At 40.6% G+C, this 26,642-nt stretch overlaps 1 protein-coding gene, 1 long non-coding RNA gene and 4 other non-coding genes across 6 annotated transcripts; 5 read left to right on the forward strand and 1 right to left on the reverse strand.

Moving 5' to 3' along the window:
* Positions 1-1,596: 1,596 nt before the first annotated feature.
* On the reverse strand, positions 1,597-2,754 carry LOC144311280 (uncharacterized). The gene is made up of 2 exons (XR_013376834.1): positions 2,279-2,754; positions 1,597-2,142 (listed from the first exon to the last, which is right to left on the reverse strand). It is a non-coding gene; the product is annotated as an uncharacterized LOC144311280 (long non-coding RNA).
* Positions 2,717-5,436, forward strand: RPS12 (ribosomal protein S12). Its single transcript, XM_077893564.1, has 6 exons — positions 2,717-2,824; positions 2,937-2,987; positions 3,125-3,241; positions 4,290-4,392; positions 4,827-4,928; positions 5,344-5,436. The coding sequence occupies exons 2-6, from the start codon at positions 2,974-2,976 to the stop codon at positions 5,404-5,406; spliced, it is 399 nt and encodes a 132-aa protein (XP_077749690.1). The 5' UTR covers positions 2,717-2,824; positions 2,937-2,973; the 3' UTR covers positions 5,407-5,436.
* On the forward strand, positions 3,472-3,545 carry LOC144289479 (small nucleolar RNA SNORD101). The gene has a single exon (XR_013357353.1). It is a non-coding gene; the product is annotated as a small nucleolar RNA SNORD101 (small nucleolar RNA).
* LOC144289547 (small nucleolar RNA SNORD100) lies at positions 4,662-4,738 on the forward strand. Its single transcript, XR_013357397.1, has one exon. It is a non-coding gene; the product is annotated as a small nucleolar RNA SNORD100 (small nucleolar RNA).
* Positions 5,082-5,211, forward strand: LOC144289515 (small nucleolar RNA SNORA33). Its single transcript, XR_013357382.1, has one exon. It is a non-coding gene; the product is annotated as a small nucleolar RNA SNORA33 (small nucleolar RNA).
* Positions 5,437-10,221: 4,785 nt separating the features above from the next.
* On the forward strand, positions 10,222-10,324 carry LOC144289415 (U6 spliceosomal RNA). Its single transcript, XR_013357298.1, has one exon. It is a non-coding gene; the product is annotated as a U6 spliceosomal RNA (small nuclear RNA).
* The last annotated feature ends 16,318 nt before the right edge of the window (positions 10,325-26,642 follow it).

Below are 26,642 nucleotides of genomic sequence, written 5' to 3' on the forward strand. Positions count from 1 at the left end.
GGGCTAATGCCACCACTACACATAGGGTCTCAAGGACAATCAAGGGAGAAAATATAATAATTTTAAAATAAAAATTATTATTTATTGTTCCTAAAACAAACTTTAGAATTTACCTTTCATGGGTATTTCAGATGCACATTTGCGTACTTTCTATAAGTATTATAATGTGCTGGTATAAGAGTGACTCTGGCCTTTAGTCTCTATGTAATATTGTCTTCCACTTTTGGCAATATCCAAAATTGAGAGGAGGTAACCTTAAACAACTGAACAAGGAGAATTTATATTAAAGAATCCTTGAATCACCTCAGTGTCCGTTACATTTATTCCTAGGATTAGAAACAGCTATATGCTAGAACTTCAAAAAAATATGTAGGTCTGGTTCTAAGGAAAGAAATTTACAAATGATAGAAAAGATACTTAGAAGGCGAAATATTAAGGTATAGGCCCATGATATCTGAGTCTACATAAAAGATTACCAGCTGCTAGAAGACAGATAAGAACAACGTAAGATGCACTTAATTGTTTTCCCTCTATATAGATACATTGCTTAGAAATGATTATTTTTTCCCCCTTATGTTTCTTGAGTATTTACCAAATTCTCTGCCTTCTATCTAAGATTTGTTTTGGGGGAAGGAGAGGGGAGGAAATCTAAGATGAAATCTAATGCTTAGCACATTAACTTTTATTAACTTCAGATAATTAGAAACTGCTGAAACCACCAAATTCTTTCTTGAAAATGCAAGTGTACTATGATAACTTCCAAAAAAGCCAAGGAGGGTATTAGAATGCCCTCTCCTTTTCTCTCATCCTTCCTTAGAACCCTTTCATTTGTTGTTTTCCCATTTCAAATGCTGCCACAGCCTCAAATCCATCTTTATCTTTCCACATCATCCCTATTCCTTAAGCCCCATGCCATTTTGTACCTTCCCTGTGGCCTTTAGGTATTCTAATCTTTGGTTCAAATCTTAACCCTCCCACAACAGTGAGAGTGGCAGAAATAAATCTCATTCTTGTAAACTCTGCAGCTTTTTTTTTTTTAAATAAATTTATTTTTTATTGGTGCTCAAGCTGTCAACTTATAGAATAACACCCAGTGCTCATCCCATCAAGTGCCCACCTCAGTGCCCATCACCCAGTCACCGCCCCCCCACCCTTCCACCACCCCTAGTTCGTTTCCCAGAGTTAGGAGTCTTTCATGTTCTGTCTCCCTTTCTGATATTTCCCACTTATTTTTCTCCTTTCCCCTTTATTCCCTTTCACTATTATTTATATTCCCCAAATGAGTGAGACCATATAATGTTTGTCCTTCTCCGATTGACTTACTTCACTCAGCATAATACCCTCCAGTTCCATCCACGTGGAAGCAAATGGTGGGTATTTGTCATTTCTAATGGCTGAGGAATATTCCATTGTGTACATAAACCACATCTTCTTTATCCATTCATCTTTCGATGTACACCGAGGCTCCTTCCAGTTTGGCTATCGTGGACATCCTGCAGCATTTTTTTAAAGCAAACGTTTAAAAGGTAATTGCATCAACAACTAAGCGAGCAGCCTTTTAGGATGAGTTATGAATAGACACTAGAAGCTCAACACTTTCAATATGAAAAATCTGTAAGCATTCAAAAAGATAAAAACGAACCATATAGATGTGTTAAAATTCCAGTTCATCTCTGCTGTCCTGGTTAATTCTGCCCCGCCCTCATGTTACCCAGTTTTTTTTCCCCCCCGCTCTCTCTTCTCACATTATCTGTTCACTACGTATCCATAGTGAACCGTCCGGGCGCCGATCAGATGCCTGAATGCTGATGGCTTGGAGACTTGCCAGGAGAGGAAGTTAAGAAAAAGAGACTGATGATACGCAGCCGTATTCCATATATTTGCATTTTGAAATGGAGGTAGTAGGGGTTTGGCTGACATGTGCAAAATTCAAAATGTTGCCTGCCCCTGGTTGAAGCCGGGTTCCAGGGCTCTGGGATGCCCCCTCTAGCTCCGCCCGTCCTGCAGGCCAAAATCAGGCGGGATTTCTCCAAGGCTCGGTTCTCACCACTACATTCCGGTCCTGGGTCGGGCACACCGTGGGCGTATTAAATGCACCTCCTGAATCCTGATTCGCGCGGGATTACGAATTTAGGGGACGATCTACCGTGAAAAAAAGAAAAAAAAAAAAAAAACTTCATTTAGAACCAACTACCTTTAGAAACCGTAACCAACCACCTGAGGTTCCGCTTTACTAAACACATCACCGGTGAAGCGGAATTTGCCTAGTGCTTCGTACCGAAAAGGTGCTGGCTTTTCGTTTCCCAACAAACCAGGATCGCCTCCAAAACGACCTTGAGAGTGACTGAAACGAGAAGGGAGGGCATGCGGCGCAGGAAGGCCCAGTTGGCAGGGGCGACAGAAAGTCACAGCGCAGCGCTGCTGACCTAGGTTGACACTGACTGCGGAGCTCGAGCGCCGCGGGAGCCAGGCAGGCGGCGCTGGAGCGCGCTGGGCCTCCTCGCGCTCCGTAGGACGAGCCCTCTGGGCCTCCGTAGGCCACGCCTCCGGCGGGGAGGCCGAGGCGAGGCTGCCCGCGTTGGTGCCTGTTCCGCGTGTCAACGACCGGCCGCGCAGAGTCGGAAGACTAGGAGGGCTCCGGCCTCAGAGCTGCCTCAACCCGGAAACAGAAACTCTCCGGCCTGGCACCACCAGAGCCACCTCCGTCAGGAAAGGCAGTGCACATGCGCGCAGGGGGCCCTGGGCAGCCCTTAAATACCGTCATGCGCGCGCGTGCGACCTCTTTCTCTGCCGCCGCCGAGTCGCGCGGAGGCGGAAGCTCCTGGTGAGTTGAACGAGGCGGGGGTAGTAGTCTTGCCCCTGCTGCTTCTGGCCAAGGTTGGGTTTCGGCTGATTTGTTTAGTCATCTGGTGTTTTTGTTTGTGTCTACGTTATAGTGCGGTCAAGATTCGGCTACACTCGTAATCCACCGCCATGGCCGAGGAAGGGTGAGGCCGGGGTGCCGGGGTTCCGGGGTGCCGGGGTCGTGGTGCGGGCTCAGGGTGGGCCGCAGCGCCCCGAGGCCACCTCGCAGAGGATTGCGCAGAATTTGCTGGTGGTTGTGACTTGGTTTGGTGCATTTCAGCATTGCTGCTGGAGGTGTAATGGACGTTAATACTGCTTTACAAGAGGTGCTGAAGACCGCCCTCATCCACGATGGCCTAGCACGTGGAATTCGCGAAGCTGCCAAAGCCTTAGACAAGTACGTGTATCAGTCTCAATACTGTGGGTTGTTGGAACCGGAGCAAAACTGCAGCCAAGGGAAGAAAGCGTGAAGTTCATGGTGTTAGCACAAGAGTTCTGAATGACATCGTCCTACAGGAAACCTAGGAAAAGGTATCAGAACTCAGATATGTATAGCCCCACAAAGTTCGTGGGTTCCTGTTTCCAGTGGGAGTAAGCATTTGATGTTTCTTAACCAAAGACTACAGCGTTTGAATGATGACTTAAATTGTCGGATACCCCTTCACTCTCTTGATGAGTGAAACATGAACAGTCTGACAAACCTGTAGGTTGTGGGACGAATCTCCCTTGAAAGGACAGCTAGGAGTCCTCATTTGGCAGTTTGCAAAAATTGAAGTATGAAGTTAGGGAATTGCAAGCTATTGTGGAAGTAGCCGGATTGTTGGGAGAATTCAGAAGGTAGTAGCTATAGAGGTGAACACATGAGAAATCATTGTAAATAGATCTGCTTAGTTTTGGGGCCAGTGACGTTGGCCAAAACAACTGCATGTATTAACGATTTGAGCTGAATTTTAGTGCACTTTAAGAAGTTCTTAAGTAATTTTAAGGCTGTTCAGCTCACTTTGGTGTAGACTGGCCACTTGAATCCACTGAAAAGAGCAGTTGGAAGCCCTTCGAGTCCTGGTGTGACTCCCCTGCAGTATTTGTACAGTGATGGTGCTGCACGGTATTGTGTTCCTGGGCCAGTAACCGGTAACAACTCTTAAGCGTGGTTAGTTTCATACAACAGCTTTTAAACGTGTAATTGGCTTGCAAGAAAGGATGACAAAAGTTTGTGAACTAACGGTACATAAACTTAGTATTGGGGAGTTACTGAAAGCTTGATCCTGTAGATGAACATAGGCTCTTTAACAGGTTCCGCAAGCTGAAGGAGTTGTATCTTCCAGTGGGTGTTGCTTGTTTTGCCACTGAAGTCCTTGCAAAGATACATACCTCCCTTATAAAGTGCCAAGAGAGTAGATTCAGACCTGAGATTGAGATTTCTCCTATTGGATTTTGCATTTCAGGCGCCAAGCCCATCTTTGTGTGCTTGCATCCAACTGTGATGAGCCTATGTATGTCAAGTTGGTGGAGGCCCTTTGTGCTGAACACCAAATCAACCTAATTAAGGTAAGTTACCCATTTAATTTGATTTATCTGAATTGTTAAGAGATACCTTAGTGTAATGAAAATTGAACCACTTAGAGTTGTCTGGATTAATGCTACTTTATCCTATCAGTAAATTTCGTAAAGAGCGTGTCCCTGCTTTCTGGTGTGGAACATGACATAAACATGGTATGTTGGACTGTGCTGAAGCTAGTTACGGAAATGTTATATTCCTGTGGAATTGCTAATTTTGGGTGTTGGTACAGAGTGAGCATATTCTAGGTGATATTGGTGCTGTACATGATGACAACTGGCTCCCTCTACTGAACTGCAGTGAGGAAACTGCCATGTCACCCTATCTGATTACAGCTACCTTTTGGGTCTGATTTATTGTCAGTATTCCTGTCTGGTAACTAATCCAGTGATTTTTTTTTTTTTTTTTTAATTCCACTCAATAGGTTGATGACAATAAGAAACTAGGGGAATGGGTAGGCCTCTGTAAAATTGACAGAGAGGGAAAACCCCGTAAAGTGGTTGGTTGCAGTTGTGTGGTGGTTAAGGTAAGTCAGTATTTCTCTCTGGGATGAATGTTGTGCTAGGAAGCTGTGTGTGTAGGGTTTTAATTGTTAAAAGTCAGGAAAGTCATAAATTTGTTATTTTCAATATTTAAAATCCCTTTTCTACCTTTCAGAAAAGGAAAATAGGCTGCAATTAAGCCAGCCAATGAATCTGCTTACCTGAATATGTTTCTGCAGAAATTTAAAAATTGCTGGCAATAGTAATGCCATGTTACGAGCCTTAAAGACACTGAAGTCCTTAAGGTCCCTGAAAATGGCTATAAGAAATTTTAGTGTTGTGAAACATTTTCCTAAGACACAAGCTAATTTTAACTTTGTAAAGCTTCACCATAACTAGTGCTAACAACTTGGTAGAGTTTCTAAATGTTTAAAAAATGGTTTTTGTTTATTTTTTTAGGACTATGGCAAAGAATCTCAGGCGAAAGATGTTATCGAGGAATACTTCAAATGCAAGAAATGAACAAATAAAAAACTTGGTTTTTGTTCCTCACCTGCCTTTGTTTATTTTGGGGGCATAAGGTCTCTGTTAGCAACGAACAAAAGATAATCCTTGTAGAATTAGCAAAGTAACTAACTGGAAACCTGCTACTTCTCCTGATTTCTAAAGGAAAGCCTACTCCAACCACTAAAGTGTGGGTAACTGAAAACAATGACTTACAGATAGCCTTGCAGTGATTGTGACTGCCAAGGTTTCCTAGATGTCATTGATCAAGACTAAGGCTAGGCAGCCTAGGACCTAGAGGAAATGGGCCGAGGCTGGTCAGTGTGGTTAACCTTGGCAGTCCTACAATTTGGCAGCAGGTTGAAAAAGTTGAAGTCAAACTGCAGATATGGGCAGGATTGGATTTAGGGTATGGGACATAGTAGAGGATGGCCAGAAGTGATTAATAACGGACATGCCTATTAGAAAAGGTCTGTCCATGGGGTTTGTTAACACTTGGTGTTAGATAAATGTTAATTAAGCACAGAGGCAGGATGTGCTTTGATACGCTCAAGTCTCAATCCCAGGGAAAGGTGATTACACACGTATTTCAGGCCTGGACCAAGTTACTGTGAGCATGAATTAGCCATGTAGGATGAATAGTGTTGTAATCTTTTTTTTTTTTTTTTTTTTTAGTGTAATCTTAAACCCTGCCAAATTGCTGCCTGGGGCACTTTGAATCTCTACCCTAGTTTCCCAGTATTGCTGTTTAGTTAAGGAGGGGGCACATGTGTGAACTGGAGCCAGATCTGGTTTTGAATGCTCACTTGTTGAATAAGCCCTTTTCTAAAGCCTGCCTTTGGAGAAGTAGCAGCCTCTACCATCCCTGAAAACTGCTGTTCTCTGCCTGGTAGATTTACTGTGGTGGAATGAATGGCCTCAAAAGCTGTATAGAGTTAAAGCCATAAATAATGTACCCAGGGGTTCATCTACCATTAAATGTCAACCTGAGATATCGAATTTCTAAGCAAAGAGCTTTCTGTTGCTCTTGAGTTCTGGTTTATGTCAACATCTGTGAAGCAAACCATTGAGTTATTCTATTATCTGGCACTGTTGGAAGATGTTGAGGGAATAGCAAGAACCTTTACCAACTTTGAGGCTTAATGGTTTGTGGGGAATTCTGAAGCTCGTGCTAGGGAGAATGGCCAAGTACAGCACTCTTCATTTTTTTCACTAGACTCCTTTTGGGGGGTAGTATGGAGAAAACCAACTGCTCAGTATTCTGTTGTCTCACTAAGGTAAGCAGTGCAGCCTTTTTTTTTTTTTTTTTTTTTAAGATTTTAGTTACTCATGAGACCTAGGCAGAGGAGAAGCAGGCTTTATGTAGGAAGTCCGATGTGAGATCCTGGGGTCCAGGATCACACCCTGAGCCAAAGGCAGACCCTCAGCCACTGAGCCACCCAGGCATCCCAACATTGTTTTTTGATCTTTGCATCTCCATTGTCCCCTGGGAGAAAACCCAGTCTCTTCAAGGAATACTCTTGTCCTTGATCCATCTTTCTCAAAATAGGTACTACCCTACTGTGGCTGTTACTCAAAATCCTGCTACTCTGGATGATAACCATGCTCTCGTTTGCTGTTGGCTTCTGTCTTCTAAATGTCCGTGTGACCAAAAAGACCTCATATGGTCAAATCCAGTTGCATCACAGTGTTTTCATCTTCCCTCTTGCTGGGATTTTCTATAACTTTGCCATCCATAAATGAGTGCATCCACACTTCCCCTTCAGTCTTTTGTTTCTCCCTTTGCACTGTGTTAGAACCAGAGTTGGGCTCTGGCCCATTTCTGTGCAGCCTTCCTGGGACATTCCTGTAGCTTGAGATTCCTTCTATTTCTAGATCAGTTCTCATTTTATTTTTGATCAATGGTAGACAAATGATACATTCTAGGGAGTGCCTTGTGAACACCCACTTGAACAAGTTTTGTATACATTAAAGTGAACGTAATCACCCTAAAATGTTTTAGTTAGAGGAGTTAACTAGCGTATCAGGCTCTCTACCAAGCGTTCATCTCTATTTTCTTCCAATTTTCAAGGCATTGGCATCTGGGGTCCTCTACTCCTGCTTCTACCTTGTATGGTCCTCAAGCTCTTTCTTTGCTGCAGTAGCTTTTCCGCTAACTGATGCTGTGAATCACTGCTCACTTCAGGTAACATCCACACAGCTTGGAGAGCAGGAGTTTGAGCTTTATGCTTGAAGTATAGTTTTCCCTATCTGGCAGTCTACTTCAAAACCCAGTTTAAATGTAACTTCATCTCTAATGATTGTGACCTGTCTACAGCTTTCATGGGATTCACAGTGGAGCTCCTCCATGCTGAAGTACCAAGGCAGAAGGAGCTGTCTTCGTTTTTTACTGGGAAAAATACTTCTGTGAAACCAGTTGGTCTCAGAATCTTGACCTCTCATGGACCTAAGCCAAGCACTTTATACTGTTAACTGGCTCCTATGGTCAGTCAGTGAGACCTGGACATTCCTGTTCACTTAGGCTATAAGAAACCTCCAAATCAAAATCCTCCCATTTTCTTTGTCCTTACCTCTGTTTTTATTTTTGCTTGGTCTTGGTTTTATTAAAAGTTCTATTACATGTATTTTTGGTAAGCCACTTTTAAGTGCTTTTAAAAAAGAACCAGGACATCCGCAAAGGACTTAACAGGGCTGTATTAAGTCAGTGTCTGTTAAAAACAGGAATTTGTTAGTAATTTTTAACTAGATTGTGGAAGCAGTGAAGCCATTATGCAGGCAGAAGTGCATAGAAGTCCTAGAACAGTGTGGGAGTATCAGTTTGATTGAAGACTAATCTAGCCCTTAAGATGGAGCTTGAATTTTTCTTTTTAGGTGAGTATACATATAGAATTAGGTTCTGTTCAAGGGATATGTTCAAGCATTTAATACTTTTTGCTGTACTCTTGAGACCTAGAGGAGGAAGATAAGGATATTTAGCTAAGGAGGGGAAATAAGGGGACAGCTTTCATGACTCCAGGCTGGTGATGGGGCAGGCCTAGAGGGGTGAGGCATTGTCTTCCCAGTCAGGGTCCTCACTTCAATCTACAAGCCAGAACAGAACTTGTAGGCAGTAAATTCCAGAAAGAGCAGTGGAGGCATCATGGCTCCACTGATGGTTAAGGAGAGAAGCCACTAGGCTCACCTTCCTGTAGAGAATCTATTGGTTAAAGTATGACTAATTTCTGGTGGCTGGCCAGGTGCTGGGGGGCAGAGGGATCATGGAGGTCAAAATTGAAGATTAATCTTTCAAAGGGTTGTCAAAGGGTTGTATTTGGGACTTGGGTTACATAGTCTTGCCTCAGAATGTTCACAAGGATTTGGACTGGTGCTTGCTCCCAAAGGGAAAAAGATTGTGAGTCCTTTTAAAACCTGGATTATGTTTCAAATAGCACAAGCACACCTAAATTCAAACTGCTTTATCACAAGAAAGGTGTTTCAGCCAGCTTTTTTTTTTTTTTTTTTAAGATTTTATTTACTTATGAGAGACAGGCAGAGTCTTAGAGGAGAAGCAGGCTCCCCATGGGGATCCCGGTGCAGGACTCCATCCCAGAACCCTGGGACCATGCCCTGAGCTGAAGGCAAGAAGCTTAACCACTGAGCCACCCAGGTGCCCCTCAGCCAGCTTTTTATCTGAAACCTGTATTACCTAACCACAGTCTGCTGATTGAAGTTGCATTACAATTTGGCCTTTGCTTGGAAAGACTTAGAAATGAGGAAGGTGATCTTGAGGATTCCTTATCTATACAAAAGGGACAATTTTCTCAGCTTTCTCCTGGTTTGCATGAAGCATCCCTTCAGTATGCCTTTGCTTTTGGTCTTTGACCATCATCACTGCATTCCGAATTTGCTGATTTCCACAGCAAATTGGCTTTGGAAAGAGAAAGTGCCAAAGAGGGGAGAGAGAAGTACTATTACAGGTAGGAAACCGATCTCTTTCAAGTCTCTTTATGAACTAAACTGGATGTGAAATATGTAGAGGTAGAGACACTAGTGATCATCCTGTAGTCCTGACAACCCAAGAGGTTGTATGTTAATTTCTCAGTTTTTTTTTTTTTTATTAAGATTTTATTTACTGGGCAGCATGAGTAGGTGGGGAGGGAGCAGCAGACCCCCTGCTGAGCAGGGAGCCTGATGCGGGGCTCTATCCCAGGATCTTAGGACCTGAGCCGAAGGCAGAGCTCAACTGACTGAGCCACCCAGGTGCCCCAACTTCTCAATTTTTGATGATAAAGGAAAAAAATTGTACAGCATCAGTTCAGAATGCCCTTAGGTAAGAGCACTCATTTATTGTCTAATAATAATAATGATTAAGTAAAATGTATAATTATATAATGGGATATCATGGTACCTAAAACATAGACAATATGAAGGACATTTGTTAATGTATTTTAAAAGAATATTCAAAATGTACAATATGACCACATTTTGTAAAAACAATAACATATATAAGGATATACAACGAGGTTTTAGTGGTTTCTGAAAAGGTGGATATTTTGGTTTACCTTTTGCTTTTTTTCCTTCAACATGTATTGCTTTTGTAATAAAACCTATTTAAGGAAATGAGATAATGGTATAGGGCTCTCTTGGGGTTAATATTAAGTACCACTAATATACAAGTTAAAGAGAATAATGCTTTGTGAACAAGTGCATTTATTTACTTGTCCAGTAAAATAGCAATTGGGTAAAACACAAGCTTTAAAAGGCTGAACTTAGACTTAGCCAGCAGAGGGCAGTAAGAAGCTGGTGCCTGGTGAGGGACCTGTCTGCAAACCAGTCAGACGAGTACTAAGGACAGTGCTCCTTTCCACAGCACTTACCCTAACATCGAACAGAGACAAAACTAGCGTGGCCCCTGCACAAGGATGACACCCAAATTCGTGAAGCAGCAGTAAATATAGCAGGCTCCCCGTAGGGAAAGCTGCTCCCGCTCTAATATTGTTGGGCTTTAGTTTACTACTTAGGCTGCATTCACTTTTTGCCTTGCTATTGCAGAATCTGCGATCCCTGGCCAGGGAGGTTGTTTTCCTTATGTCCCTGGAAGCTGTCAGTAGAGGTGACTGTGGTTATTTTTATATGCAACTAAGAAATTGAAACTCTGCAACACATTCCTGGAGGAAAGTTTTGAGTCCATAGTTGTATGCTTCTGTTAAACTCCTCTTCCACTACACTGAGATTTGTCTAGAGCCACCTGAAGGCCAGAAGGTTTCAGAGCAGGCCGATTGTGGAAAATGGGCAGAATTTGGAGAGTATCACGGCAATAGATATATTTTGGAGATTACAATTCACATGATAGCTCCATGGAAGCATTGACTTGGTTCTGTGCTGTGTCTCTGACCTTGAACAGTACTGGTGTGGTAGGCACTTGGATATTTTCTCTTGGATAAACAGATTTGACCTGCCTATCTGTCTAGTAGGTTAGTTAATTTGTGGGTTTTCTTTTCGGGCTTGAACTCCACAGCCTCTTTTGCTATTTCAATTTCTCATGTTCCTTTTATTCTGGCAACAACAGTGAATCTCTCAGGGTGGGCCTCTTTTAGACTAGAATGGTGCCAAGCTGTCTCAGCCTCCCTTCACTCCAGCTCCACTCTTGGGAGCAGGGCAGAGAAGTGTATTCTATCACAATATGGAGTACAGAGCTCTAAGAGTCTGAAAAAATCATTTAAAAAGCCACTTTGAGACCTGGGAACAGTAAAAAGTACTTGAATTCAGTGAAACTATTTTTACATTGCAATAATTTCTTTTTGAAGCCTGTTTATTAAGACACATGCCAACAGCACAGTATTGTACAAGTGATGTGAATTAAACCTTACACAAATGTAGTATTTGTCTTTTTATTTTTCCTTCTCTCAACTGCCCCCAACTAAAATTTACAAATGGATATAAAAATCCTGTTTGTACCTGGTTGGCTTATTAGAGAAATACTGCGTGAAAGGCCTGTGATATTTCACAGTGCTGCTACCAGATTAAAAGTAACAAAATGCACATAAATAAATATGAGATTCATAACAAAAATAAAATATTAACATACAAAAGGCTACAAATTAAAAGCACTGTTTTCACTTTTGGACTTGATGTTCAGATATACTTGGTGAGTTCCAGAGATCAGCAGGTGTTTTGCTAAGTGGGTGCATGTTGTGCCTTGCTGGGAGGTACTTGCCCACACATGGATTATAAAGTGATGCAGTTATGCCATTGTTTCAGGAGGGATTACATGTATAATTTTTAAGAAGAAATTAGAATCTTTTCTAACCCTGCCCACAAGTTGCATTTTGGAAGGCAGCTATGATCACTATACCGCCAACAATACACCACCAACTGCATTGTGATATCCAGTTCACAATTTTATATTCTAAATTTCTGACATATGAAGAATCTAGAAACTTTACTCTAAAACATGAAAATGATGACATGTATAACATGAGCCATGCTGAAGTGCAGAAGCAGAATTCAGAGCCCTATACAGAGAGGAATCAATGTATATTAAATCTTTCAGATTTTAAGTTACTGTGGTCAAGGCATAAAGATCATCCTTGTTATGACCTTGACTGTGGCCTACCATTGTCATAAGAGGCGGGCTCATTCAAAGCACTGCAGGGCGCCTGGCTGCCATCTGCAGTGCTGGGTAATAGAATGCAGGACGGAGGTAGGTGTGGCTGACATTCAGTGGCAACGTGATATTTGGGCAGCAGTAAAAATCAAACAGGTAAGAAATGAGTTGGTCTTCAAAGAGGCTTCTCAGTTTTAGTAAAACCACTTAGTGCTTTTCTCTTCTCAAAGCTTGAGAACAATGGGTAACAGTTCCTTTAATGAAGCAGAAATCTGCCTGAAAAATGCGTCTCAGGACTTTCTAGCATCATGACAATTTGAAATAAGTGTTCTGTTCATTTGTGGCAAATGAAGGTGACATTTTAAAAGCAAGCTGTATTTCTGGGGGTTGGGGGATAGAGAAGAAGAGGAAGGAGGGGGCGGAATGGGGAAAAAATAGAGATAGGAAATGAAAGAGGGAGGTGTAGGGGGCCAAGGGCAGACTGCCCCAAGATGGGAGATTTTAGCATGAGGATTACTTGAGTTAAAGACCACCAAACCTTAGTAGATTCAGGAGAAGCTCTTTACTTCCTCCACAGCCATCTGAAAAAATTTATTTTTTAAAAAAGATTTTATTCATTTTAGAGAGAGGGAGAAAGAGCATGAGCAGGGAGGGGCAGAGCAGGATGAAGTAGGAGACAGAGTCTGAAGCAGACTCCGCACTGAGCATGAGCCCTATAGGGAGCCCATCATGATCCTGAGATCGTGACCTGAGCCAAAACCAAGGGTCTGGTGGGCAACCGGCAACCCACTGAGCCAGCCAGGTGCCCCCATGAAGGATTGAGATGGAGGACCTGCTCCAGAGAGGGAGCCATCACCACAAATAACTACACTATAATGTGAACTGGCTATGGTGGACAGGGAGGAGTTCAGCAAGGCCTGTCTGATCAAGCTCCTCCCCAGTGTCTTCCCCAGTGGCCCAGCAAACATTCGTTTACCAAACATTTACTCTTTTCCATCTTTCTGTGAATTGCATTCCTTCCCTTTGAAGTCCCAGACCGCTACCCCCTTCTCCTTAGTTCAGAATGACATATAGACCCAATTTTGCTGGTCTTTGGAATTTTTATGTCTGTGTGGATTCCCTGTACATATGAAATGAAATTTTATTTTGTTAATCTGTCTTTGGTTAATTTGATTACAAGTCCAACTGAAAGGATCTTGAAGGGCAGAGGAAACTCTTCCTCCCAGACAGTGTGAATGAGGAGGTAGGTGGAAAGAAAGAGAAGGAGGAGGTGGGCATGGGTTGGGGAGAGAAGAAGACAGAGAAGGAGGGCTGGGGAGGGAGAGAAGAGTATGTTTATGTTATTATAAATTAGTAGGAAGCATTTATTAATTTATCCACAAATTATTTTCTTCAGTTAAAAAAAAGAGAATATCAACATTTGCCTTTGATTTTTGGAAGGTCAGTAATCACTTAACGTTATAAATCATGAGTTGAAAATACATATAAGTGAGTTGAATATCAGCTGACCAGTTCCACTTTTATTGCATTGGCTTGAAGTCCAGTAGTTGTTTTCCCTGGTGTTCACAGTCTCAACTGTAATTATGTTTTATTGAAATGAAAGTACTCAAATCATTGCCAGTCCTCAGACTTGTGCTTGTGTGCTAAAAATGTTTTCTCTGAGCAGCAAAATAAAAAAAATTATATCCTACCTATATAGGTTAACTGTATCTTCCTTGCAAAGCATTGAAATTTGGAGGTTGACAGTCAGTTTGGATGAAAGATGCCAACTCTTCTTATTTAAGGAAAAAGTACATTTAATAACATTTATATTGCTTTATCTAAATTGAAACATAAATAACCAAGCAAAATCCTCCCAACATACAAATAACATGTAACAAAAACAGGAGCACTTCGGTGGCTCAGGCCATTAAGCATCTGCCTTTGACTCAGGTCATGATCTCAGGGTCCTGGGATTGAGCTCCACACCCAGGCTCCCTGCTCAGTGGGGAACCTGCTTCTCCCTCTCTCTCTGCCCCAATCCCCCTCCCTTGGGCTCTCTCTCTCTCTCTCTCTCTCTCAAATTAAAAAAAAAAAAAAATAACATGGAACAGAAGCAAAACATCTGTGTAGGGTTGAGTGTGTGGGTATATAAACTGTTCCTTTTAGCCCTGTAATTCTGATTCTTTGATTATTGCCTGTTACCTTGATAATATGAGTTAAACAACTGTGCAAGGAGTTAACAGACCTTTTATTCTATCATTTTGTCATTGTAGGCAATTCCCAAATTGCTTCGTGTCTGATACGAGTCCTTTGAAGGGGGTCTACCAGCAAGGGACTCTAACATCATTCTGGGCTCTATTTAAGACTAATTTAGTGCAAAAAAAAAAAAAAAAAAGAGTATATTTCTATTATACCTATCAGGATCACTTCCTAGAGTTAGCTTATTGCTAAATGATATAAAATTTAGGGAAGTTTAGTAGTCTACACAATGACACAAGTGATCTTTTTAATACTGTCCTCTAAAGTAATCATAATGGCAATTGTGGTACATTATTTTCTGACTATCAATAGCTACCTTGCCTCTGTTACCATTTACTGGTTGTGTTACTTTTTTGAAGTGACTATGTGTGCTGAACAAAATGTGACCTTGCTACTTTCTCCTCATATTTCTGGAGAAGATGTTCTCTTGCCCGGAAAGAATTGGGTCTGGAGTTCAGGCCTGAAGTGATGAGATTTTTCCCACTGCAGACTCTACTTGCAGTTAGAATCTGAACTTTTAAGATAGAAGGACCTGAGAAATGGTCTTGTTTGATTCCCTCATTTTCCAACGGAAAAGATAGAGTCACAAATCCTAGGACATGCCCCAAGAAGCCTTTGGATATGTGTATAAACTGAGAGATTATCAGATTTGTCAGTTTGTTGAAGATTAAAATATTCTGTATTTAATATACATAGGATTGTTTGTCAATGTGTAAGTGAAAACTATCAGTGATGAGAACCACAAACATCCTCTAAATCCATAAACACTTCTTAGAGCCTGAAAAAACAGTTAATGATGGCAATTTAGTCGGCTCCTACAAGAGGAATGTATAGATGTGGAAGAGTGTTTATACAAAACAAATGTACGTGCATAGTCTTTCACAAGTCATCCTTTTGCAATGCTCAGCACGTTGAGTTTGTCCATGCACTGTTTTCCTGATCTGCACTTGTTCCATATTATCCAGGCCAACAACATGATATAGAGGAGCAATGTCTCTGGAGCCAGAGATCTACAACAGAGACCTTTGTGGGGCCCTCAGAACATAGGTGAACCAATAAGTTCAACGATGTGTCTTTTAAAAAAAGATAGAAGGGAAGGGGAGCTATTGGTCCAGAAAACAGTGATTTGAATAAAACCCATCTCAAAGTGAATAATGAGAATGTATTTTTACAAAAGGTTACAGCTAGTGTCTTCGCCTTGTCATTAAATAAAGAAATAAGCTTTAATTTTCAGAAGCAGTTATAAATAACTTTAAAGAAGGAGGACTGCCATCTATAATTGATTGGTAAGGAGAACTGGACTTTTCTTTTTAAAAATGGTCCTGGATTAGGTGTCCATTCTTCTAACATACTGTTGGCAGAATGTTGCTAATATTTGTAGAGAAGAGCCTACCTCTTAATGATCTCTTTAAGTTATGGTCCAGAGACTTAGATTCTTATCCTAGACCAGAATGCAGTTCCCACCCACACAAATCTGGGGAGACAAGTACACTAATACATCAGGTGTTAATGGTTTACATGGCAATAACAAGGGAAAGAAAAACTAATTTTTGAAGATATGGAACCCTCCAGGTATGTTTTCAGATTCTAAAGGTTAGTGATGAAAAGAAAATCTGCAAAGTTTATTTACCTACTTGTCTCTGTAGTTTGGTAAAACTCCAAAATAAAACTAATTTTTGTCAATGTTAACTTGTCTTCCACCTACTCTCATCTCTATGAGGGTTTCTGAATTTGGAATCATTGAAGAGAAATCAATTTCCTGAGAACACGTTAGTTAATATTAGAATTCAACATATATGATTGTTATTTTTAATGTTTTAAAATGCTTTATTCGTGTTTGCATTGAAAAAACAGATCAAGGGATCCCTGGGTGGCTCAGCAGTTTAGCGCCTGCCTTTGGCCAAGTATGTGATCCTGGAGTCCTGGGATCGAGTCCTGCATCCGGCTCCCTGCATGGAGCCTACTTTTCCCTCTGCCTGTGTCTCTGCCTCTCTCTCTCTCTGTGTCTCTCATGAATAAATAAATAAACTCTTAAAAAAATAGTAACAGGAATTACTATTTAAAAAAAAGCACATCAAAATTTAGGTCATATGGAAGCAATATTTAGAAAACTCAGAACTACTGATTTAATGTGTAGATAAAAACTCCCAAACTTCTCTACAGTAACTTATATCTAAAACATACCAAGTTTATTTATTTTTTTTTAATTTTTATTTATTTATGATAGTCACACAGAGAGAGAGAGAGAGAGAGGCAGAGACATAGGCAGAAGGAGAAGCAGGCTCCATGCACCGGGAGCCCGACGTGGGATTCGATCCCGGGTCTCCAGGATCGCGCCCTGGGCCAAAGGCAGGCGCCAAACCGCTGCGCCACCCAGGGATCCCCATACCAAGTTTAAAACAAGATTACTGTAGCATTACCACTTTGAATGAGAGTGGTCTTAATCTACTGGCTGAAGAAATGTATGAAAGAGCCAGCATTCTCTAGTTGGTTGGGTTTGTCCTTTGCAGGCCTTTGCGTTCCTTTGGAGGGTGGTTTCATTATATTCTACGCAGTGAACAGGAGATGGCAGCATGACTTCAGACGTTCGAGAAGAGGCGTCTAATCCCTTCTGAAAAGAGGAGGTTGGAAGATGGAGAGCAGTTCTAGCAGCAGGTGCTACAGTGTGTCTATCAAGCAAGATACATAGGAAACAAATGTGAAATAAAACTGTTTAATGCCCCTGAATGCTGCAGATTTTTACGCATATTTTCCAGTGTAATAGTCCCTTCCTTTGTAAAAATGAAATGGGTCAGATGTTGAGCTTTTTATGGGATTTAGAAAGCTGTACAAGCCTAGCAAAGAACTTGGCTCTACAGCTGTGAGATTTCTAATTTCTGCTTTTTTTTTCATATGGAGAAGTAATTTTCTAAGAACACTAAACATGTATCTTCCTTATTTCTTCTCAAGTTTCTAAACAGACTTTAATAATGATGGACAAGGAACCTGGATCTCAGGTCCATAAAAAGACATAAATGCACAGAACTGGAACTGCTACTCTGTTTTGCTACAAGGTTAATGCAGGAGAAAAGCCATTAGATTGGTAAACCCATGGGTCTCCAGGTCTCAAGACCTCAGCTTCTTTTCAGTATTCAGTTTGGTACCTTTCCTGGAGGAGGCAACTTCAAGGAATATAAACATGTAATGTGCAACCTGGATATATCTTACTGACATACTTAAAATGATACATATTTGTAAATATATTTACATACATTCTATATATAATTGAACTTGGAATTTCTCTCTTCAGGAATTTCTTTTAACCAGCTACTGGAAGAGTACCTGGAGAATCAAAATTTATTGGCTTTATGAACAAAGAAGAAAAAACAAAGGCCTCTAGAAAAGGTTTTGTGCTACCTACGGTAGGTCTTTTTACTCTGGTTAGGAAAGAAAAGATTCAAAGGATCATTGGAAATTGGAGAGTTGAATTCCAGCTTTAACCTTCATTTTAAAATTCTATACTTAGGGGTGCCTGGGTGGCTCACTTGGTTGACCACCTGACTTTTGATTTTGTCTCTGGTCATCATCTCAGGGTCATGAGATCAAGCCCGTGCCAGGTCCATGCTGAGCAGAGAGCCTGCTTGGGATTCTCTTTCTCCCTCTCCTTCTGCCCCTCCCCCTGCTCATGCTCTCTCTGGCTCCCTCTCCATACATACATACATACATACATAAAATTTTGTTTCTTAAGAGTCTTATTTAGGAGATATTTTCAAAAATGCTACCTTTTAAATATGGATTTCTATTGCTCATTTTCATTAACCTGTGAGCTTTAATCTCCTCATGTCTCCATAGGGTCTGCTTTAGGCAATGCTTGGTTGTTGTGGTTATTTAGTTTTGTTTGTTTTGTGTTTTGTTTTTAGAAAGCAACCCTTCCACAATGGCAAATTTTGATCTGTGTGTACTAAACAGAACATTTTATTAATATGCTAACTCTCTTTCCATTAAAATCCAAGGTTAACAAGTACATATATATAGCTTTTATGGGCTGACCAGAGACTCGAAGGTGAACTTGAAATTTAGTCTACCACTTGGCAGCTTATGTCACTGACAGGGTTACTATATCAGAAATAATGGCTTGAGTGTGAATTTGAATAAATGAAAACCATAGATGTTTAATCATAACTCAGGAAGAGGTTTATCCTAGCCTCAATTATGTAGTAGGAAGGAATATCTAACCTTAAAACCCAGGCCACCTTTTTCAATATGTTGAGCCTCCTCATTAAATAATTGTGAACAAAAATACTGCTAGTTTTCATCCTTTTGATGTACTAAGAATTTAGTTCTTAAGAACTTTAGGATGAGATTTGACAGAGGTTTTTGGTGTGTTTGTAGGACCAACCACTGGGCATCAGATTGGATAGTAGAAGTTGACATGGTGTTCATCATCAATTCATTTGAAAATGAGAACTCAGGGGAACACAATCACTTAAAGTGTGTGTGTGTGTGCGCGTGTACACTCATACTAGTTGTTTCAGCCCATATTGGCCTGCATGTGAATCCTAGCTTTGCCAGTGAGTCATTGTGAGACCCTAGAGAAATCATTTAGCTTATATAAACCCCAATTCTTTTTCTCTAAAATAGGAATACTAATAATGTCTTACAGATTTTAAAAATTAAGATTAGATGAGATAATATGTGTAAAGTGCTTAGCCGTGTTCAGAACATAAATGGTGGTGGGTTAGTATGATGATGATACAGAATTATCACAGAAAATTATATGCATATATACAATATAATTAGATTACTTTTTTCTTTGCAAAGCCCTTGGCTATATAAAGATAGTTTTAAAATCTGTTAAAAATTTGGATATCCCTTAAGGAATAGGTTTATAACTTTTAGTTACACACTGCTTGAGACAATTTATTTGTGTAACCTTCTCAGAAAAGTTTTATAAATAGTTTCGAAGGCCATGGACTTTATTAGGGTCCCAGTCCTAAGGGGTTCATAGAAGCTGGTCTAAAGATTATTTAGTAAGATTATAGAAAACTGTTCTACCTAATGGGAGTTTATGTCTTTCAGATTCCTGCTCTTGAATTCAGCTCTCAACTCTGGCTTTGTGCTTCCATAGATACCATGCATGTTAAGAGCATTGGTTGTAGCTATGTGGAGCCATTCCTCTGAACAGCATTTGTAAAGCAGGACATCCATTTTTGCATACTACTTAATGTACTGCATGTTCAATACAATGTGTTACTTTTTTTTTTTTTAAGATTTTATTTATTTATTTATTTATTTATTTATTTATTTATTTATTTATTTAAAAAGATTTTATTTATTCATGAGAGACACAGAGAGAGAGAGAGGCAGAGACACAGGCAGAGACAGAAGCAGGCTCCACGCAGGGAGCCCAATGTGGGACTCGATCCCAGGTCTCCAGGATCATGCCCTGGGCTGAAGGCGGTGCTAAACTGCTGAGCCGCCTGGGCTGTCCAGGTTTCATTTATTTATTCATGAGAGATTCAGAGAGTAAGGCAGTTCTTATGCTCGGAGGGGCCATAAAGAATGGAATGTATCACAGCTATAATTTTATAATTATTTCATCCTTGTCCTCATATCCTTCATCATGCTCACATAGCAAAACCCCACCCCTGCTTATTACAGTACTGTTAATTCAATACAGGTTAATACAAGTGAATCTGGTCCATTCCTACACTCATACAACTGAACACCATTGCAGAAAAGCATGCAACCAAACCAACTGGGTTCATCTTGCAGGCTGGAGGTTAGAAATTGTGGTGGCAAGTTGACATTCCTCTCTGATTATTTCTGTTTTCTTTCAATGAAATAAAAAAGCAAGGTCACCAACCAGAAGAATCAAGATGAGGGAGGAGGTGATGAAAATTTGAGGTAGAGGAGACATCCAGGAGAGAGAGTGAATAGGCAAAGTATATGATCCCACATACTTTAGCTACTGTCACCCTTTCTTAATTCTCACGTAGAGCAAAACTACCCAAAGGAGTATCTAACCTCCCTGTTTTCAGTTCTCCTTGCAGTCCATTTTGAAACCACTCCAATCAGTATCCACTCAAAATTTCCCTGAAACTTCTCTCCTCAGGATCAGCAGTGAATCACTTGTTAAATTTAATGTTCACTTCTCAGTCCTTTTCTTGACTTCTCGGTAGCATTTGAGAGTTGAGCACTCCCTCTCCTGTGAAACACTTCCTTTACTTGTCTTCAGGTTTTGGTTGCTTCCTTGACTCCTTCTTGGTCTACATTACAATTCTTCATTCTGTCTCTGACCGAAATGTTGGAGAACAGAGGTTTCATTCCCTGGGTCTCTTCTCTATCCACACTTACTATCTTGGTGGTCTCATCCATACTTTTGTGGAGGGCTTCAAATTTCTACCTTTTTAACAGAACTTTCCCCTGAACTCCAAATAGCCTACACCCGACTGCTCACCTGATATCTCTGCTTGGATGTCTGACAGGCTCCTCTAACCAAGCTTCTCATCTTTCCTCAAAAACTCATTCCACTCCTGATTCCTCCCCACTGTAGTAAATCACAACTCTACCCTCTTAATTGTTCAGGCCAAAAACTTGGGAGTCATCCTTGCCTTCTCTCTTTCTCTTTTTCTCTCTTTCTGGTTCACTTCTGTCAGCCAATCCTGATGTTTTTACCTTCAAGATATAGTCAATAAGAGGTGATCTCTTTCCACCTTCATTGTTTCGTTCTGATCCATGTCAATATTATGTCCCACCTGGACAGCTGCAGTGGCCTTCTCACCAGGGTTCCTGTTTTTACCCTTGACCCCAACAATCTATTCTCCCCAACAGCACCCAAGGGAGACTTTGACAACTTAAGTTATATAATTTCTTCTCTGCTTGAATTCCTTCACGGATTTTCATCTCATTCAGAGTAAAAGTCCTTAAAATGCATACAAGTCTTTACATTGTCTGACTTGGCTATCTCTATGATCTTTCTCCTTTTTTTTTTTTTTTTTTTTCTCATTTACTTCACTTTAGCCACACCAAGGAGAGGCACCAGCAGGGTGGGAAGCAGGTGAGGTTCAGGTGCTCAGACTGAAGCTCCATGTTGGTTCACCCCCATCCTACAAGACAATCAGGGTTGTCCCTACTCTCTCTAGGGGTAGTGACAGCTTTCTGTTCTTGCTAGTCCTGGGATCCTATATCATTCCTTGCTGTTCCTCCAAATGAGCTCACCTTTTAAATAATCTCTTTATTAAACTTGGCTCAAATAATCTGAGTATGCCACTTACTTCCCACTGGGACTTGGACTGATACAGGGACACAAGATATTCTAGCAATAATTTTAGGGAGCTAAAGAGGACTGAGGAGATTACCAACTGTCGTGTGGAATTTGTACATAGATGTAAAACATCTGAGGAGACTGAGGTTCAATGTAAAACACCCAGCAGAGAATACTGAGTTACATTTGCAAATAGAGGCTCAAGTAGCCTGATGTCAAGTGGTCCAAGTCCCTGCCAATCCCACAAAGGCAGGGAAATGAATTTGGATACATGTTCTTTCCTCAATATTAAGCTCCCACCAGCCAAAGGTTCAGAGAAAGGTGATGATAATAGTTTACCTTTTCTATTTCCTTGACATCTATACCCTCTAGCCTTAATGTCTCCTTCATTGTTACATTTATTTAGCATGTCCTGTCATTCTTGTGTGATATTGATTTGCCAAATAAGATGAACAAACAGGCCATCACCAGTTCACCAGTGTCAAAATAGCTCTGAAAGGAAAGACATCTGTGGAGGATAAGTGAGAGGGCACTTAGGTGGACAGAGGGACCCAAAATAAACAGAAGGAAAAAAATAAAATAAACCTGAGATGATGCAGAATTTTGGAAACAATTTATATACCAATGCTGCAGTGGTAGAGGGACTTCCGGGAGAAAATCTGATGTTCATCTGTCTCAGAGATAGTGGTGGCTGGGCTCTCAGGGGATCAATAAGCATAATTTTTCCTATGTGTGTGGACTGATCTGCAGTTGTATTTGTGCGTATGTACAGTGCTCATAAATTGAACATAAAGAACAGATTATTATTTTTTCTATTATGTAACTCAGTGCAGCACCCAACAGAGAGCTTTGTATTTTGAACATGCAATCATTAGTTAAATGACTAAGTAAATGTTAATCTACTGAAAAGTGAGAGCCCAAAACACCAGAATATTAATACATTAAAACTTTTCTTCTTATTTAACTGATTATTGTTTTTTTGAAAAGATTTTATTTATTTATTCATGAGAGACACAGAGAGAGAGAGAGGCAGAGACACAGGCAGAAGGAGAAGCAGGCTCCACATAGGGAGCCCGATGCGGGACTCCATCCCAGGACTACAGCATCATGCCCTGGGCCAAAGGCAGGCACCAAACCACTGAGCCACCCAGGGATCCCCCATAACTGTTTATTGTTTTGGTTGGATTTGATTATGTTAATCGGCTCTTGTCAATTAATAGCCAGCTATTAAACCTATCAAAGAAATAAATACACTGGGGAATCCCTGGGTAGCACAGCGGTTTAGCGCCTGCCTTTGGCCCAGGGCACCATCCTGGAGACCTGGGATCAAGTCCTACGTTGGGCTCCCGGTGCATGGAGCCTGCTTCTTCTCCCTCTGCCTGTGTCTCTGCCTCTCTCTCTCTCTCTGTGACTATCATATAAAAAAAAAAAAAAAAAAAAAAAGAAAAAAGAAATAAATACACTGAATATCTGTTTACTTGGCTAAAAGCTAATTGCTGTGATTTCTTTTTTTTTTTTAAGATTTTATTTATTCATGAGATCGGGCGCGTTCAGGGTGGTATGGCCGTAGACTATTTATTCATGAGAAACAGAGAGAGAGGCAGAGGGAGAAGCAGGCTCCATGCAGGGAGCCTGACGCGGAACTCGATCTCAGGACCCTGGGATCATGACCTCAGCTGAAAGCAGACACTCAACCGCTGAGCTACCCAGGTGTCTCTAATTGCTGTGATTTCAAACACCTTTTGGATCTCTCTCCCTAAAGGAGTAACAGAAGAATCTATTAATTTTTAAATCATTAACATATAGCCATTGTGATTTGTGTGTGTGTGAATATGAAAACTAAATGTTAATATTGTCAAGTTACCGCTCATTTTTTTTTTTTTAAGATTTATTTATGATAGACACACAGAGAGAGGGGCAGAGACATAGGCAGAGAGAGAAGCAGGCTCCATGCCAGGAGCCCGACGTGGGACTTGATCCTGGGACTGTAGGATGGCGCCCTGGGCTGAAGGCAGGCACCAAACCGCTGAGCCACCCGGGGTATCCCCTGCTCATTCATTTCTAATTAGAACCTGAGTTGCCTTGACCACTTTTAACCTGAGCAAAAGTATAATTAATCTGACAGAGCAGCAAAAACCCAAAGTGCCTCCTGGATGAATGAGTAAAAGATGTGTCCCCAAGTTGAGCATCACTACCATCATCTTTATGCATTTGTGAATGCATATTAAATAATTCAAGTTTTAAATGAAATTATTATAATTTTACCAATGCTCTATATTTGCCTTAATAGCTAATTTTGTGCCATCTGAGTCATTAGATAAGAGGAAAATGAGGAAATGTATTTCATATGTTAGATTTAAATACATTTAAATTTTGGTGCAACTTTAAGCTTGAGATGAAACTCTGGGCTCCTGTAGAATTTTTTTTACATACTGTATAATAAAAGTCTGTAATCTGATACCTCACACATCTCCATTAACCTCTAACATTGAATTTGTTCTATCCTGATTGTTTTTTCATTGATACAAGTGTTTGGTGAGGAATTAAGGAGCTTTCCTTCACAGATGTTTTGTTTGATTTACAACACGTGGGGCTGTGATATTCCTGGTTAGAATATTTTACTGTTGAAATCCTTAAAAAAAAAAAATTAGTTGAATTCCCAAAGGGTAATGTGCATCAGTTCTATGTTAAGCTCTTTGTTTGGACTTATTATTTCAGTCTCCAAAATGTGTTTTCACTAACATAATTGTCCTGTAAATACAAAAAGTATATGTACAGCTTAAACATTTGGGAAGGCTTCTACAAGTTGCTTTATGCTGGGCAGTTTACTTTTTCTATAAAGGCATTTCTATTCCATACTCTACTGTCCCACAGGTTTCTGAAATGTGAACATGGACTCTGTAGGAATTCTATTTTTGGACTTAAAAAACACCTGCATTGTATGGTAGACAGTTTTCACTATTGTCTAGATGAGTGCTTTCTCCTTTCTTCCTTCTTGAGTACACGGACATCAGTTTCACCAGTTTCCCTTTGAATTTTATGTACCCTCCTTTGATTTATAGGATGTAAAGCTTCCAAGAACCAGAGTTAGGTGTCATATTCATCCTGTCTGTCTGTCTGCCCTTCCTTCCTTCCTTCCTTCCTTTCTTTTTTTTTTTTTTTAAAGATTATTTATTTGAGAGAGAGAAAGGGAGAGAGTGAGCAGGGGGAGGGGCAGAGGAAGAGGGAAAGAGAATCTTAACAATCTTCCCACTGAGCATGAGCATTTGATCCCACCACCCTGAGCTCAAGATCTGAGCAGAAATCCAGTCAGATGCACAGCCGACTGAGCCACCAGGCATCCCCGTCCTGTATTTTTCATGCTGTTCCATTTTCTTTTTTTGACCTTCCTAATCACCTCTTTTCCTCCAGCACTCTGTAATTGTGAGCCATCAAAATATAGTGCCATCTTCAAGATGGCCCAAGCCCCACGTCACTAAGACATATGCTCCGTATCTGCTCTTCCCGTTATGGAAGCCAGTAGCCATGTGTGGCTGTGGAGCACTTGCACTGGGGCTAGTCCAAAACGAGATGCACTGTAAGTGGGAAAAACACTGGACTTCACTTAATAGAAATAAAAAAGATGTAAAGTATCTTATCAATATTGATTACGTGTTAGAATGGTAATATCTGGGGCTTATTGATTAAAATGTTTTAAGTGTTTAAATCTTTTAAGAGATTTGAAAGTATTATTAAGATTTTTTTCTTTTTTGTTTGAGGCTACTAGAAAATTCTTTTAAAAGTGGGACTATCAGAAAATGTGACTCACATTTGTGTCATGCATTATATATAGGTTAGACAGTACTGCTCAACATCAGTCTTTCTCAAATCTGGTTGCCAATCAGAAGCATCTAGGAAACTTTTAAAATCCCCACATTTTCTTGAGTATTATTCCAGACTTATGAAATCTGGATACTGGACGTGGGTCCTGGGAATTTGTACGGGAATTTGTACTCAGACAACTCTCCTGATAATTTTGAGGCTGCCAGTAGGTAGAGCAGCATTTGAGAACTTCTTTTTTTTTTTTTTTTTTTTTTTTTTAAGATTTCATTCATTTATTTAGAGAGACAGAGAGAGAGAGAGAGAGACACAGGCAGAGGGAGAAGCAGGCATCATACATGAGAGCCTGACATGGGACTCAATCCAGGGTCTCCAGGATCACGCCCTGGGCTGCAGGCGGCGCTAAACCGCTGCGCCACCGGGGCTGCCCGCACTTGAGAACTTTTATTCGATGTGGCCCCTTTTGATACCTCATGCCACACTTTTTGGTCCTAGGTCCAATGTACTACAGGAAGTGCTCTTTTATGTGACTGGCTATGGTTGTGGGTAAATCACAAAATATTTGTCCCTACTGCTTCCCTTAACCTATTTATTTAGAACCCTCCAGGAAGGGGCTTAATGAGCGAGGGTATTTGTATAATGCTATAGAAGCTCTTTTATCTGATTCAGATGGGACCAGCAGTGGCCATTTGCTTTTCTTTCTAGACTTTTTGGGTTTAATTAAAAGAGTAGTTTTAGCTTCACAACAGAATTGAGAGGATTTTCCCCATACATGCCTCCACACGTGCATAGCCTTCCTACTATCAGCATCTTCCTCTAGAATGAGACATTTGTTACAATCACATTTGACACATCATCATAATCTAGGTGCACAGTTTACTTTCAGATTTGCTTCTGGTATTGTACTGTTTACTGTAAAAATGCCATTTAAAGGGGAAGGGGAGGGCAGCCCCGGTGGCTCAGCAGTTTAGCACCACCTTCAGCCCAGGGCCTGATCCTGGAGACCTGGGATCGAGTCCCACGTTGGGCTCCCTGCATGGAGCCTGCTTCTCCCTCTGCCTGTGTCTCTGCCTCTCTCTGTATCTCTCATAAATAAATAAATAAATAAATAAATAAATAAATAAAATCTTTAAAAAAAATAAAGGGGAAGGGGAATGATATATTCATATGTCAAACATTTTATGTGAACTGGAAAAATATATACATAAACTCCAATATTAATCTTTTGATGTAGGGCCAGCATGTTTTCTTGATATACCGGTCTGCGGATTAGAGTTGTCTAGTATCTTTTTTCCATAAGCAAGATCTAAAATGCTTCCTTTACCATTTTCACCTCCATATCTTCCATATCTTTAAAATGTA

This window comes from Canis aureus, chromosome 1 (genome assembly GCF_053574225.1).
Source record: "Canis aureus isolate CA01 chromosome 1, VMU_Caureus_v.1.0, whole genome shotgun sequence".
In the NCBI taxonomy this organism is placed as follows: domain Eukaryota; kingdom Metazoa; phylum Chordata; class Mammalia; order Carnivora; family Canidae; genus Canis; species Canis aureus.

What these genes read in the sequence shown, in the direction of transcription:
- RPS12 (XM_077893564.1), top strand. An exon ending in GCTGCCAAAGCCTTAGACAA is followed by an intron (nt 3,242 to 4,289) that starts GTACGTGTATCA and finishes TTTGCATTTCAG; the next exon opens with GCGCCAAGCCCATCTTTGTG. An exon ending in GCAGTTGTGTGGTGGTTAAG is followed by an intron (nt 4,929 to 5,343) that starts GTAAGTCAGTAT and finishes TTATTTTTTTAG; the next exon opens with GACTATGGCAAAGAATCTCA.